Source organism: Pungitius pungitius, chromosome 13 (assembly GCF_949316345.1).
Source record: "Pungitius pungitius chromosome 13, fPunPun2.1, whole genome shotgun sequence".
NCBI lineage: Eukaryota > Metazoa > Chordata > Actinopteri > Perciformes > Gasterosteidae > Pungitius > Pungitius pungitius.
This window is the reverse complement of record NC_084912.1, coordinates 16,358,613-16,373,683: the sequence shown is the minus strand read 5'-3', so window position 1 is coordinate 16,373,683 and position 15,071 is coordinate 16,358,613. Positions and strand designations below refer to the sequence as shown.

Sequence of the window (15,071 nt, the reverse complement as noted above, 5' to 3'; positions counted from 1 at the left end):
GTTCTGCTGTATCCATTGCCACGATGTGCAAATGCTTTTGATTCATGTATATTCTACAGAGTTGCATTTGCAAACAGCAGATTCATGTGTGCGGGGAACTTCAGGATAGGAGGGATAAAAACACTGAGATTTAAGAGAGGTACAAGCCAGGAAGAGAGGCTGCTGAAGACATTAAAGGTTGAGAGGAAGGTTACGGTGTGTTGCTCATGTGTGTGTCTTCATGCATAGTTGTACGCAAGTGTTATTAATGTACTTTTACACAAAATTCCCTAATGTACATGCGCACAGGAGCCAGCGTGCTCCGGTTCACACCCAACCTCACTGAAAGATCTATAGCTTCACAAGTATGGTGAAAGAAAGCAGCTAAGTGCAGTGCTTTGGCCCAGAGCTTCCATTCATCCCGTCCTTCTCTCATCCATCTACTAATTCCACCATTTCACTGTCATTTCATTCAGACATTCCCAGGGATTGTTCTTGTTCATGGGAGACTGTTGTCTTGTTGGGGATTATGGCAAAGCGCCACTTCTTTTTCTTTTTTGTCCGTTTACAACTGGTTTTGAGGTCTTCGGAGTGCTTTGGGGAGGGTGTGTGTGTTTGCTCTGTTGACGTGTCTGTGTGTTGAATCTCGATCGCGCTGTTTAGCTGAGAACGCTGTTACCACAGCACCTACCCCCCTACCCCAACCCCCAGCGGTGGTTTTTACTCCCCCAGCCCCCCCCCCATACAGTGTTTGCTATCGCAGCGTCTCGTTCCCAACCTCCCCACTTCTTCTTATTTTCCCCTTGTGGAGTAACACAGAACGAGGGTGAGAAGGTTGCCCGGTTCCCACCTTTGGGCTCTCCCACTCCCACAGAGACCCGAGCCGCATTCCCCTCACACCCTCACCCCATGCACAGTGTCTCGCCCCATTGTTGGATTTGCATATGAGCCCAAGTAGTTCATTAATGCGGGGACATACTGTGGAGTTGTTCGAGCCGCTCAGATGGAAAGCCCCAAGACTCCTCTTGTTATTATGTCTGAGGTTTTTCTGGTTACTGGATCCCAGTCCTGCTGTTTGCCTCTTTTAGAGATCAAAACACCAGCACTTGAACCCATACTGGACACCACTCCAACCTCCTTGAAGCCCACTCCTTCTCTCACTCTGCCTATCTCTTCACAGTAATGCGGAAACATGTCAAATGCACTGCTGCCATTTTAGCCTTCAGCGCATGTCGCACCCACATTTTGAGCTTTTGGGAAATATTTAAAGTCTGCTTGACTTCATTCATTAAGTGGCTGAAATCTAACTCCATATTTTTGCTGTTTTATGTTTTAATGCAACCAGATAGCTAATTGTTTTTGACTGCAAATAATGGGTTGGTTTTCGTGAGGCTTGGCCGGTAGCATTCATGACCCTCAAACATATCCCTGAAATATACTTGCGTGGAGTATCCAAGCTTTTTTTAAATTGGTGTTTGATTGATTTGATGGTTATTGCATGTGGAGGCTCAGATCGCCTTACCCAGTATGACGTACTAAGAGGAGTAATAGAGGTGTGTTGTTTATGCAAGTGACACAGGCAGCATAATGGAAGGCATTGAGACTTTATAATAGTAGTAGGAAGGTTCTTTTGTCACTGTTGTCCTGTTCTTTGTACAGACCTTGTGTTGGGGATTTGAGGCCATGTGAGGTCGGACTCGGTTGCATCTGTGTTCCTTTTTCCGTGTTATTGAGGTGGAGGCGGGGGCTTGTTTCTGCCAAGTCACATCTCCGCGTGCCCAGGGGAACCGCTCCATGAGTGATGGGTTTAAAGGGTCTCGGCCGTGCCAAAGGCTGGACATGGCCCTGTAGCACCGCCTTAAAGGGTCCTAGAAGACTTGGAGTCCGGCCAGGAGCAGGGGGCCGCTTGGCCAGTGTCAGACCCTCACCGTTGTTCTCGGAGCTAGGACGGAGCTTCCCACAGAGCCTTGCTGGTTTGGCTGCTGGGCTCCGGGTTAGACGTGACATCCTGCCTCTGGCTCCAGGCCCTGATCCTTTGGCCCTCTCTGGCCCTCTGATGTTGAGCGGTAGAGAGCAGAAGGTGAAGCAGTTGGAGGCTAAATGAGACCAAAGGTCTTGGCCCCTCTGCCACACGTTTTTTGTTTTCACTTTGTCCTCAAGTGAAGCTTAAAGTTATCTGAATTAACCACTCAGTGACTTCCAGCAGTAACTGAGACTTATGTTGTTTAACTCCCTTGTCCTCCAATAACTCCACCATCCAGCTTTAGCAGCTTGCAGAACATACCCAGGGTGGTCATTAGCTTTCATTTGATGCATATCCACTTTTCATTTTGGACCGAGCGGGGGTTTTAATGCTCTGTCGCTCCGTAGTGATTTACCATTTCTTTGCAGAGCTGTGTGCATATGTGAGATCTTGTTCATGTCAGTTATCTGAAAAACTGTAAGTAAACAAGTACTTAATAAGCAGACTTTTACAATAATGCACTGGGTGATGTGCAGTACCTGGTTTTAACAGATAACACACTTGCATGCGTGCACCACAGACACACACACACACACACAGGCAGAATACCCAGGTAGTGAGCGAGTTACATGAAGTGGCTCCTACTCTTGTTGATATTGTTCACAGTGAATGTCTCGTTCTCAAGCCCGGGAAACATGACATTTTCCACATAAGGGAAGAAAGAAGGAGTGACCGAAATAAGTGAAAGGCCCAGGAAGACGGACATATGAAGAGAGAAAATAAAAAAGGAGTAACAAAATGTGTGCCAAGTGAGAAAAGGAGGCAGGATGAAAAGGATCGCTTGTTTCCCGTTGGTACTACACTGGCTCTTAGAGGGTCCTTTCTGCAGCAGCTGCACCTCCGTTTCCTTTCAAAGAAACTCCTCCTCGCTCACAAACAACAAACTCTGTCCAAGAGGCAGTCAGTTCTCTAGCAACAGGCAGTTTAGTGCATGGCTTTAGGATTCAGTCGAGCAGAAATGTATCCGTCCAGGTGTCAGCCAATGTGTGGAAGAGTACGTCGGTTTCCGGCGTTTGCCGCTCTACTGATGTTTTCCTTAATCGGTGTGTGACTGCAGGCTTTTTTCATGTCACCTGCTGCATGAGTTGAGTTCTCATGACAAACCGCTCAGGCATGTAAACAGGACGCACGTGAGCTTCAAGTCATCAACAAAAAGGGCTGATTTAATACCCAATCAATCGAGTCCAAGAGGAATAACAAGGCTCTTTGTGAATTGTTGCAGGGTGTAATGATGCAATGAATCTCTCCTCTCCAGGTACGCCGCTGCAGGTCGCGACACGCTGAGAGGCGTCGAGCCACAGCTCTCAGGACCCCGCATGCTCGTCACTGACGCGCATTCAGGCGGCGGGTTATGTGTACGTGTGTGACCTCACATTGCTGCATGTCGCTTGTGCTGCATCAGGGCAGATTAGGAGTGACAGCGAGTGAGTTGGAGGCATGTGGCGGTGGTCATTTCCCACGTGGCCCCCATCTTTGTGTACCGTCCTGTTCAGTACACGCCCATCTTTTTTCTATGTCTGTTTGTTCGTCTCGTCCTTCTGGGTGTAGAAAGGTTTACAGTGGACGGCAGTGTGGAGCAGTGGGTTTACGCTTCACCGGCCCGGCGGGTCCAGGCACAGTCCAGCCCCCCCCCCCCCCCCCCCCCCCACGCCCTCTTTTCTCTTTCTGTCCATTTTTGTCTTTCAGCAACTGTTTAAGAAAGCAGCCACCATGCTAATCTGGATGAGAGATTGACAGCGTGATTTCATTCAAAGATGAAACATGGCATTGCATATTTGTTCATTTTTGGACAACGTGCGACTGTGCGCATGAAGGTGGTCTGAAGCTGCTGTGTGCCTTGTTGAATCTGATGGGCTCATTTGTTAACTCTAATATATAATTCTTTATTTTTCGTCTCTCCTCTGCTTTCTTTTCCTCAGATGAAACGACAGTTTTATTTATAAAATATTTGTTTAGTTCTGCCAGCAACAACAGTCCTCGAGTTATAAAACCTGTTCCCATCCAAATAAGATCAAAAGTCAGCCAGGCCCATTTTCACTGTCTCTGAGATTTATAAGCTTAACCCCCCCCCCTCCTCCCTCCTTAGAGAAACCTTCGACAGAAAAATTCCTGTTTTGATTTAGCTCAACAGGAGACCACCAACAGTGCACCTCTCAGCAGAAACATTTGTTGAATGTTTTGATATGTTCTCTTTTCTTTTATACCTCATCATCTGTTTTTTTAATGTGTGCTGCCATGGTTGTGTTTTTAACAAATCATTCACAGGCTGCAGTGTCGGGCTAGCCACCACTGCTTGGCTTCCCCTCAGAGGAGCGCTGACAGGGGGGGGGGGGGTCATGAGCTCATTAGGTCAGGTCAGACGATTCAGTCTTGCTGAGTGTGGAAGGACGAAGTTGGGTGGGAGGGGATACGGGTGGCAGGAGGAGCGGGGAAGGTGTGAAGGTCGCAAGGGCGAAAATGAGAGTTTAGAGATGGTGTCATATGGAGTAGCTCCAGAGCCCTTTAGCTGCCAGCCATGAGGTGTTTTTCTTACCATTAACTTCCCCACTATTTATTTTCCAACCTGCAGCAGCTGCCTTGTCTGAAACGCCTGGTTTCTTTTTGGCAAAGGGAATGCGGGCAGATCATCGATAAGCATTGCTAGACCGAATGAGCCTCATGAACGCAGTGAGACACTCACTCAGAGTGTGGGCATAGGGGCCATGCAGTCAGAAGGTTGGGGGGGGGGCTGTGGTCTGCGTCAGACAGATAAAACTGCTTGCCTGCTCATAAAGAGATCATAGTGCCCAGCCTGCGAAGCTGATGGCTGTAAAAGCACTGCATTGCTTTCTAAGGGCTCCGTAGAAATATGATCCTGTAAAAATATTTTCTCCTCATTAACCTGTCATCCGTGAAGCCATGACGCATAGCCGGGCCAGGGAGTGCTGGGGCAGACTGGGTGGATTGAGGGGATTGCGCGGGTAGTCTAGGGGCCCCAGGCCGGGAGACCTACCAGCCTACGGGCTTTATTTAAAGGGGGTCCTGTGTTAATGTGTTGAGCGGGGGGCGAAAAGTGTTTAAACAGCAGCAGTTGGTGTAAATCCCTTCCAAAACGTAGATGCACTCGCACACACAAATGCATGTGCATTTAGTCACCGACTGTGGGGAGGGAAAGTGTGTCCCCCGCGGTCTGCTCTGCGTCACGGCTTGTTTGGACATGTCTTTCAATGGCGCTGTCCCTCTCGTCCAGCCTGCTTCGCCTTTTTGGTGTTATTTGTGTAGCTGCGTGTGTGTTTGTGTGTACGGCGCTGTTTACGTGTGTCCATCAGCAGCCATGCCCCCCTTGTCTAGGTAGAAAGTATGCGTTTCAACTGGCTCGATGCGATAAAAGGGGTGTATTGTGAGAGCTCTATGTTTGAGAGAGTGCACTGATGTTGGGATCAGGGCCTTTGTTTGTTTTGGGTTTTTTTTTTTAACTTAGATTGGATGAGTGTGACCCAAGGTCAGAGTGCTGGTTCAGTCTGTTTGGCTTGGGGTCACAATAGGCCCCTTTGTATACCCAGCGAGTTCAGGCTTGCCCTGAGTGACAACCAGCTGCATAAAGTACCCCCAAGGACACCTCAAAGTTGTCTGTCCAGGTTAAATATGCTTGTTTCTTCCTCCCATTCACTATTGTGTTAACCCTATTATAATAAAAATAAGGCCGCTTTTTTTACTGCATGTTATTTTTGGATGTCTTTTCCCCAGAGCAAACCGACCACAGTCTGACATTGGTGAGCTCATCTGTTTTGCGACCAGCCTGACATCAGAGTCTCGTGCTGAAGGGGTTCAGTTGACCAGCAGATTACTGCATAACTTCATGCCCTCGTTGAGACTGCATTCAGACATCCAGCACACTGCCTGTCTTGTGTGAAGTCACACCTTAAGCCAGGGGAAGATATGAGCAGGAAATCAGCAGCAGATGTGGGTGTAAAGTATCAAAGATGGGGGCAGGGAGCCCCTCTTACTACTTCTTTAAATATGGCGAATTACCTTGACCGCTGAAGGCGAGAAAGAGCTGCATAGTGTTCCATCAGCTTTGGTAGCTTTCAAAAACGTTTTTCCACTTTTTTTAGTTCCAAACACAGAGAATGGCATCCAAAATGATGAGTGCAAAGAACGTTATGGACAGGATTATTTGAACCAAGCAAGAGTTTCTGATTGCTGGAACAGTACTGTTATTATTATTGCAGCAATCGACTACAATTAAGACTAGTTTGGTGAGGTTTGGTGATAGTTTCTATTAGCTTGTGTAAAGTGTGTTTTTATGACTCATGAACAAAGGCAATCAAGAGTAGTAGGAACGTGTTTATTTTTCAGTGAAAATTTGACTGAAAGTGCTTGTGAAATTCTGCAAACTTGCAACTGGAGCACAGTGCATTGTGGTCCATAGTACCATACTGTGGTAGCAGGAGAACTTACTTCTTTTGATCAACTCATTGGGAAATGGACTACATTTACTATCAGCTCTGATTGGACGTCCGTACTTTGCTTTAAGCCCTCATTGATTTCCTATTTTCTCAAATGAATAGTTAATTGCTCATCCCAAAACCAAAGTAGAGGTTTTGAGATCTTTTTTTTTATTGATTGAGGATATCCAATCCTCACATTTGACAGACCAGTTAAATATTTTGTATTAAATCATTCATGGATCATCGAATTAATTGCTGATTCATTTTTATATTAATCTATAGTCTAGTGTTTTGTTTTCAGCTCTACTTGTAACACCGAGTGGAAAAATGGCTGCAGTAATCCACAAATCCGTCCAATTCGCAATTGGTAGCCAATCCAGGTCAGGGGTCATCCTGCCCAACACGACCCACCTTGTGATTGCCAGCAGCATGCCACCGGAGACGTGCTTCAAATACAGCAGCAAAATATCAAAAGTTAGATTTTATTTTTACTTGTCCACCATTTTGGACAACCGGCTTTCATCAAGTGAGACTCCATCAGCCACAATAGAGTCTCACTTGATGAAAGCCTCCTTAACTCGGCACATAACAAACTGCTGGTCAGGCGAGACGAAGCAGAAGGCCGAAGCGGTGAAGGTTTTCGCAAGGATTCAGTTTGCGTGCCTGATTAATTTTTTTTCTTGTAAATCATAGGTACGGCCATGAGGCAACGCAACCTACCCTGAAGTGTGTATGATAAGAAGACAGAATGGGGGGGGGGGGGGGGAGCAACGATGAAGAAGAACAAAGGGACAGTTATGCGTTTGAGTGGTCGAGTTGGTAATTAAGTTCACTTGTGTGTGTTTGGCATGAAAAGAATGAGTGATGCCGTATCCCGCATGGAGCTCGGCGCCATAATAGATCTAGACGGTATTGTGTAACTACATGTCAAGCCCAAGTTGAGATGTTCGTTTATTTACTTTTGATGAATGAGGTTTACTCGGGGGGGGGTGGGGGGCTTGTTATTCAAAAGTGATTTCCCTCCTCGTTATTGTGAAAGTCTGCTCCGGGGTACACATGCACTGTAGAGTTGCTTCCCTCTGAACGCTGACCTCTGCGCATTAATTAAACGGATCGGGATGACTGAGTGCATTCCTTGACTTGTGAGTGTCTCCATTTTGTTTGTGTGACGCCAATGGATGCAGCTCTTTTTAGACTCTCGTCGGGCCCTCTTTCCTGCTTCATTAGGAGGGCTTGGAAAGCGCCTCTGAGGATGCGGGTCCTATCACTTCCATCAGTTCTCGTCCCCCCCCTGTCTCTGTGCGTTAAATACCATCTGCACCTCCTTTTTCTCCTGGGCTCTGTCCAATCTTACTCTCGTTTCTCACACCTCCGGCAGCAGCAAAGTCTCTCTCCTGCTGCCGTTTGGACATGTTTGCCTCTTTCTCGCTTTTTTTCCACCCATCTCCTTTTCTCTACAAGCCTTTCATGGGTCGTCAGTCATCCGCAAAACCTCCACATCTGTCTGAGCAGGCGAGCACAGAAAGGATGGAGGGATGGTGACTTATTTGTTTGTGAGGTACCCGAAGAAAGGAGGACAAAAAATAAAAATATATCCTCTGTCTGGTAAACCTTCAACCTTTTATTGGGTGTGTAGCTGGTCGCGCACACACACACTACAACCATCACTTCCTGGGGCCTTTTTGGGACACTCCTTGAGGTAAACATCAGGAATCAGGAAACGTTTATTGCCATAATGTGTTGGACATACATGGAAATTGTCTTGGCGGTTGGTGCATGACAGAAGACAGTACAATAATGACAACATAGTGCAGCAATAAGATAAAAATAAAATAAAAGTATAATAAAAATTTATGCTATGGGTTAGTAAGTTAGAGGAGATAAAGATAAAATTAGAAATAAAGATAAAGTGCACCAGCTAAACAAAGTGACGAGCGACAAGTGAATGAATGCACATGGGAGTCAGAGACAGTCAGAGGGGGGCCCCGGGCTCTGTTGATGAGCCCGACTGCCGAAGGGAAGAAACTGTTGGTGTGGCGGGACGTCTTAGTCCTGATGGACCTCAGCCTCCTGCCGGATGGAAGGGGCACAAACAGTTCATGTCCAGGGTGGGAGGGGTCCGCTGCAATCTTTCTGGCCCGCTTCAAGGTCCTGGAAGCGAACAAGTCCTGGAGAGACTGCAGATTGCAGCCAATCACCCTCTCAGCAGAGCGGATGACACGCTGCAACCTGCCCTTGTCCTTGGCTGTGGCTGCAGCGTACCACACGGTGATGGAGGAGCAGAGGATGGACTCGATGATTTCCGTGTAGAAGTGCACCATCATCGTCCTTGGCAGGTTGAATTTCTTCAGCTGCCTCAGGAAGAACATCCTCGGCTGAGCCTTTTTGGTGATGGAGCTGATGTTCAGCTCCCACTTGAGGTCCTGGGTGATGGTGGAGCCCAGGAAACGGAAGGAGTCCACAGTAGTGACGGGGGAGTCACACAAGGTGAGGGGATCTCCACCGTCTTCAGGGCATTGAGCTCCAGGTTGTTCTGGCTGCACCACGTCACCAGGTGGTCAGACTCCCACCTGTAGGCGGACTCATCCCCACCAGAGATCAGTCCAATGAGGGTGGTGTCATCAGCAAACTTCAGGAGCTGGACGGACTGGTGACTGGAGGTGCAGTTGTTTGTGTACAGGGAGAAGAGCAGAGGGGAAAGAACGCAGCCTCGGTTTGCCATGCCATGAGTTGAACATGAGTAAAAAAAAAAAGGGCCCTTTCACTCGCAGCTATTTGACTCCTCACATGAGTCTGCTCTCTCGAGGACGTAAGTTTCAGGAAAGCTTTACTGCGTCCTCTTCTGCTTTAAGTCGTAAGTTACTGTTGCGGTGCTATGAGCAAGCTGACCCTGAAGAAGAGCCAGAGGAAGTTCCCAGGGTGGCTGTGAATTAAAGGGCCTTCAAGCCAACCTGGGGAGGGAAGCAGAGGGGACATGAGGGAAGTCCGTGGTAAGATCAGTATTTACTTTCAGTCCAATAAAGAGAAGAAGCTGACGGGCAAACCAGGCTTTTCGTTCCTCTCGTCTCTGTCCTTTTGTGGGAATTGTGCGTGTGCCGAGACTTTACATTTTTTCTCTCTGTTGAAGCTTCACAACAAAGAACCGGTAATATAATTGTGCGCTGTAAGCACAAAACGGAGGCTTTTGGAAATCTACTTTTGTAAAAGAAACACGAGCACATGGAATAATGTTCCCAAAGGTCCGTCCTCTTGTTTTCATTCTTCTGTCGCTCTCTCTTCTTCTCTTCCTACTCCGTCCGCACCTTCGTCCAACGTAAAAAATGTGTGTCTTATGTTGTGTGTGTGTGCTTTCTGCATGGAAAGGGCAGTGTTAAAGGAGTCCGTAGAGGTGTGGCGGAGTGTGCGGGTGTTAAGTCGTAGAAAGACTCGCATCAGCGCCAGTCGTCTGTTAGCAGATGCACTTAAAGTGTGTCGTTGTCTTTCGCTTCCGTCTGAACTGCCTTTTTCCCGTCTCGGCACAGCCTGTGCATCAGTTTAGGCCTGTGTGACTGTGAATTTCAGGAAATGTGTTTTGGCACCCCTCGACTTATCTATGATGAGGAGGGAGATTTCCAGCGTGCTTCCTTCTCATGGCGTCTCACCCTGCATGTAAAAACAGGCACAGAGGCCAACTGACAGATGCCTCGTGTTTCCTTTCTCTTGCTCATTTGCGGTTTCTCGTGGCATCTCTCATACTGCACATTTTGATGTCAGTTGTGTATCAAAACGGTGTGTTCTTGAAATATTGGAGTCGTTGCCCTCCAGTTGAATGTGTCAAATGGACATTATCGTGGGTGTTGAGATGGAGCCCGCACGTATACAGAGCTGTATCAGCAGCTTGTGTTTGTTTGCCGGCTTCTGATAAAACACAGGTCTCTGATAATGGAGCCTTTTGCTTTTCTGTTCATTCAACCCCTCCACCCCCCCCCCTCTCTGTGTACCCTGCAGCTGTTTTTGTTCAGCTTGGTTTACTTTCCATCCAAAATGTTAGGTCAAATACAGACTTAGCCATTTCACAAGCACACATTACAATATGCTGGTGTGTTTACATTTCCTGTGCTCGGCCTCGCAGACAACATAAAACTCCTGACGCAGAAAGTCAAACAAAAGAACTTAAACAGAGCAGAGCTTGATCCGGGTCTCCCCTGGATCCTGACCCACAGGTCAGTTTACAACCTGTCAAGACCTTTGACCCTGAAAGGTTACTAGCGTAGTGTGTGGGGCGGTGCTCGACCAAAGAAGCTGTCAGTGGACTGTTCACCCAACTACTGCCCCTCCCTGTAGTGTCTATCCCAGGGTCAAATTATTGTTTTCTAAACTGATTTATCCATTTGTATTTTAATTATTCTATACAATGTGAAAAGGTGGTTAACAATCTTCAAAAAAAGTAATTCTATATTTAACTTGTATTAAAAAACAGTTGAAAGCCATAATTTGACATTCTTACCGGACAGAACATTTCCAACCGAATGGATTTTCCAACAGGAGGCCTTACCCGTCTTTCTTCCCCTCTCTGTCCCTTGTGTCTCCCCAGGGACAGTACCGGCCTTCAGACCTCCTGTGCCCTGAAACCTATGCCTGGGTATCAATAGAGCACTGCATTCCCCTGCTGGAAAACTCCCCCTACGCTCGATTCAACCAGGACCCCGATGCAGGTAGGACCACATGGCACTCTAAGCGCCTCCTCCACACTGCTCTCGATCAACCTGTTTCTCTGTAGTTCTGCTCAGAGGCACCGTTCGTCGTCATAAAAAGGGACCATGGAGCCGTTGGGTGAATAGTGATATTTGCTGTAATAAACCACGAGCCCAGGGAGACTGGCAGACTGCCATCGCCTGGACTGGCAAACGCAGGCCGGGGGAAGTGTTTAATGGAGTGAGTTTGAGGGGAGAGTTTTGAGAGAATGTGATGTTTGCTAGAAAGACTCAAGATTACTTTTCCATCCTCCTAGTTCTCTTTTAATCAGCATCTGTTTACTCTGCTGTATGGAGTCAGCATTTCTTTGCTCGCAATGGTTTTATTGTGACTATACAGTGAAATTCCTGCAGCGCCCACAAAAACCAAACTGAGAGTTGGCTCTGCACACCCCGTGTAGACGGACATGGTCCAGTGTAGGCCATTAGTGTTAAATAAGGTTCACGGTGCAGATACTGAATGATGAGAGGTGGCTGCAGGTTGTTGGTGTTGGTGCACGTGTTGCATGGATTCAACGGCACGCACATGCGTAATATGGATTATGCACGTTTTTGTGTAACCCGAGTGGTGCAGTGGCTTGCAGTCTCCTGTTTCCCATTAATCTGCATCGGCAAACAGGCACCGGACAGCAAAGAGACACTGATGGACAGTAATACGGGATGTCAAGTAGACTACAATTGTTAGATGAGGGCTAAGAGATGGAAAACTGGAAGGGAAGAGAGTTGGGAAATGTGAATGATTTTTATAGAGCTTTGAAGTGAAAGGGAGGGAGGCTGGTGCTTGTCTGCTGGCACTAGAAGAGAGAGAAGTATAACACAATGGAAGACAGATTGACAGGGGAGGAGGAGGAACGAAGGAAATGTGATTCTGGTGAAAGGCAGTAAGAGTTTGTAGAAGTGAGGTCATACCTGGACTTGCGCCATGCAGAGACTTAAAAACCTCAACTCAAATGATGAACTTCAAGGAGAAATGCTCTCCCTGGCATCGGGGGGGCAACTCATCTGATTGCTAGAGAAGTCAGATTGTATAGAAGACTATGAGAAAATGACACTGCCTCTAATTTGATTTATTCCCTCGCTAAATATGAGTTTTTGGTCTCAATAAGTTAAAAAAGTTAAAATAATGATGGCTTTTCTTGTTGACTCAAGTGGCGGTGAGAGCAGCGCACCCGGGGGGGGGGGGGAGGGGGGGGAAATGGCATTTCAAAGACCATTGGTGGGATGGTCCTTTACCGGGTTGTCATAAAACTAACTAACCCACTAACCCAGAGTGGGCACAAGCAACCGCTGACCAGAGGGCCGCTTCATGGCCATCTGCAGCCTGGAGCCACTGCCTCCACCCAACGATCAGTGCCTCCACCCACAGCCTCACAGGCCTCTGCTCAGACTGTGGCCAGTGAGTGAGTGAGTAGGTGATTCTTGCGTGGACCAATGATCTTGGACCAGTTGTGACATTTTATTTTGTTTAAGGCTTGGCAGTCTCATTGAACTCTGGGGCCGGGTGTCTTGATGGTTAGCTTGAGTGGAAGGTTCTGTTGTCTCCACAAATACACCCCGGGTGGACAGTCTACACCGCCTATCTAGAACACATGTCAGCACATTCTCATCTTTATTCTCTATTCTCTATAAATGTTTTTTTTTCTATTTTTTCTTAATGTCTCGTGATGAATACTTTTGATACATGTCTAAGCCTCGAGTTTGAATAAATATCCATAGATAAAATTGCACTCCTTAGTGTGTTGTGAAGATATTTTTCACTCTGGGCTTTTTTGCTCAAAATGCTTTCCTTATAAGGGTTTCTCACTTCTTTGAGAACGTGAAGTTTTTTGCAAAATTTTGTTTTGGAATATGATAAAAGCCTCAAAACTGCGTTTGAAGTGGCGAAATAATAACAAGAATTCTTCAAAACCCAATAGGGCTTCGCCTGACTTTCAGTCGGCTCAGGCCCTAATTACACACTAAGATGCTCTAAGACGTCTCCTCTTTGAAATCTACTAGTGTGGGTGTTACTCTTCTTTTTTATCCTGTCCTAAATAACAATTAATCTCCAGTTATGTCTATAAACAGACAACTTCAGTAAGAACATATGTTGTTGGTCCAAAAATATAATAATAATAATATAATAATAATGAAACATGTTTGTTGAAGGCATTTCAGTCATAGTCCCTGTAGTAAGGCCTTGCCTCGAACCTCCAAGCGTCACCCAAGGGGGAACAAGAAAACCCGGGTGACAAGGTTACAGAGCTACAGTCCTAATGAGGGGTGTAAAGACAGCTATTCCAAAGTTTACACTCGGCTCACATTGATTACGTCCCCGTTTCTGACACATTGACGGCCCAGCTCCAGCAAATACACACAAAGTGTCTGCACACACACACACACACACACATTCTACACAGCATGTGTGTGTGTTATCTCTCACACAGCCATAATCTAGTGTTTGCTTGAGGGAGAAAGAAGTAAGGGCATTGCCCGCTCTGCAGGATAAACACTTGCAAAAATGTGTGACATAAGTTCCCCCCCCCCCCCCCCTTCCCCTCGATGGAAACCCTTTGGACTGTATCTCCTGCTTTCATCCATGCAGAGCGACAGCAGTCGCCCTCCAGCTGCTCCAGTTTACACGTTCATATCTTGTCGACTTTCAGAGCTACTTTGCTCTGCTCTTCAGGAGGCTTTCTGCTACTCAGCCCACTTGTGCTAATGTTCCAGTTGAGAGTGGAGGGGACACGGATATCACTCCTCGCTCGCTTTCTTGTTGTAATGTGTCCCCCCAGATCTCCTGCACTTTACTTCACCCTCATTCTGAATATAAATAATGGTAATAATCTCCATTAAAATGCAGAGGAATTCTCCTGTTGCTCTCTTTACCTTCATAGTGAGCGGCAGGGATTCAGGGTCAGCTTGACGTATGTTTGTGGGCTTGAACCCAAGTCTTCTGGTCACCCCACTACTACACCGCCATTTTGGCCTTTTCCTTTTCACGCGCAAGCTTCGTTTGGGACGGGCGACAGTGGGTCATAGGAGCCGATCATAACCCGGCGTCCGGTGTTGAGCAAGTGTTTTGACAGTTTGAGATGGTTGGGAAGAGAGAGGGGAGCGTGTGCGAGGTGTCAGAGCCCCCAGCCTCGACTCTGACCCCCTCACTCCCTCGCCGACCCTCGCCGCTCCTACTCAGCTGTGTGTCACTGAACGTCCGGTGGGCCTGGCAGGGACGGGGTCTGGAGCCACTCAAAGCCAGGGGTGGGGGGCGGGAGGGTCACCGCCGGAGGACGGGAGTGAGTGAAAGAGCACTGAAAGATGTTTATATGTCGAGCGGATGTTTGGATTGCCTTGAGTTGGAGGAAAAGCGAGATAAGGCCCAGGCTGTGTGTTAGTGCGGAGGTTAAGAGTGCATCTTAAAGCTACATCCTCTTGGTAGTGATCTGTGGGATGTTCTCTATTCTAGATCATCACAAGGGGACGGTGGGGCCACCTTTCAGTAAACAAATGTACCTGTGTGTGACTGTGCAAGTGGGCAGAGATGGAGAAATGAGCCACATGGCGCTCAGAGAGGCAATGCTGAGGGCTGCTCGAGTTAAGGAAGCAATTGAACATTTAAGAAGTTTGACTTCATCCCATTAGGAACTCAGTATTTCTTTATGGACCGAAATGACATAACATGTTTGCTTCCTTTGAAACACATTTCCCTCCTCCTAAAAGACTGCTTTTTTTTCTTTTTAAAAGTGTATATGAAGCATTCCTCTATTATGTGAATCCGCAGTTTTTAGAGAAGGGGGCGGGAGCCGGGGGGGGGGGGGGGTAGACTCAGTGGTTCAGGCATTACTGAGCAGGGAAATGAGGCTAAATAAATAAATAATGAATCCGTAGGGAGCGAAAAAAGTTAAGTATGAAAATGTATTTTTGGAG

The 15,071-nt window shown here is 47.2% G+C and overlaps 1 protein-coding gene across 4 annotated transcripts in view; it reads left to right on the top strand.

Annotated features, from left to right (window-relative positions):
• LOC119214111 (arginyl-tRNA--protein transferase 1) overlaps positions 1-15,071 on the top strand; it is a 41,959-nt gene that overhangs the window by 25,776 nt on the left and 1,112 nt on the right. For all 4 annotated transcript variants that reach the window (XM_037465575.2, XM_037465574.2, XM_037465578.2 and 1 more), the window contains exon 11: positions 11,006-11,126. In XM_037465575.2, the coding sequence (XP_037321472.2) occupies positions 11,006-11,126 (121 nt within the window). The remainder of the gene's footprint in view (positions 1-11,005; positions 11,127-15,071) is intronic.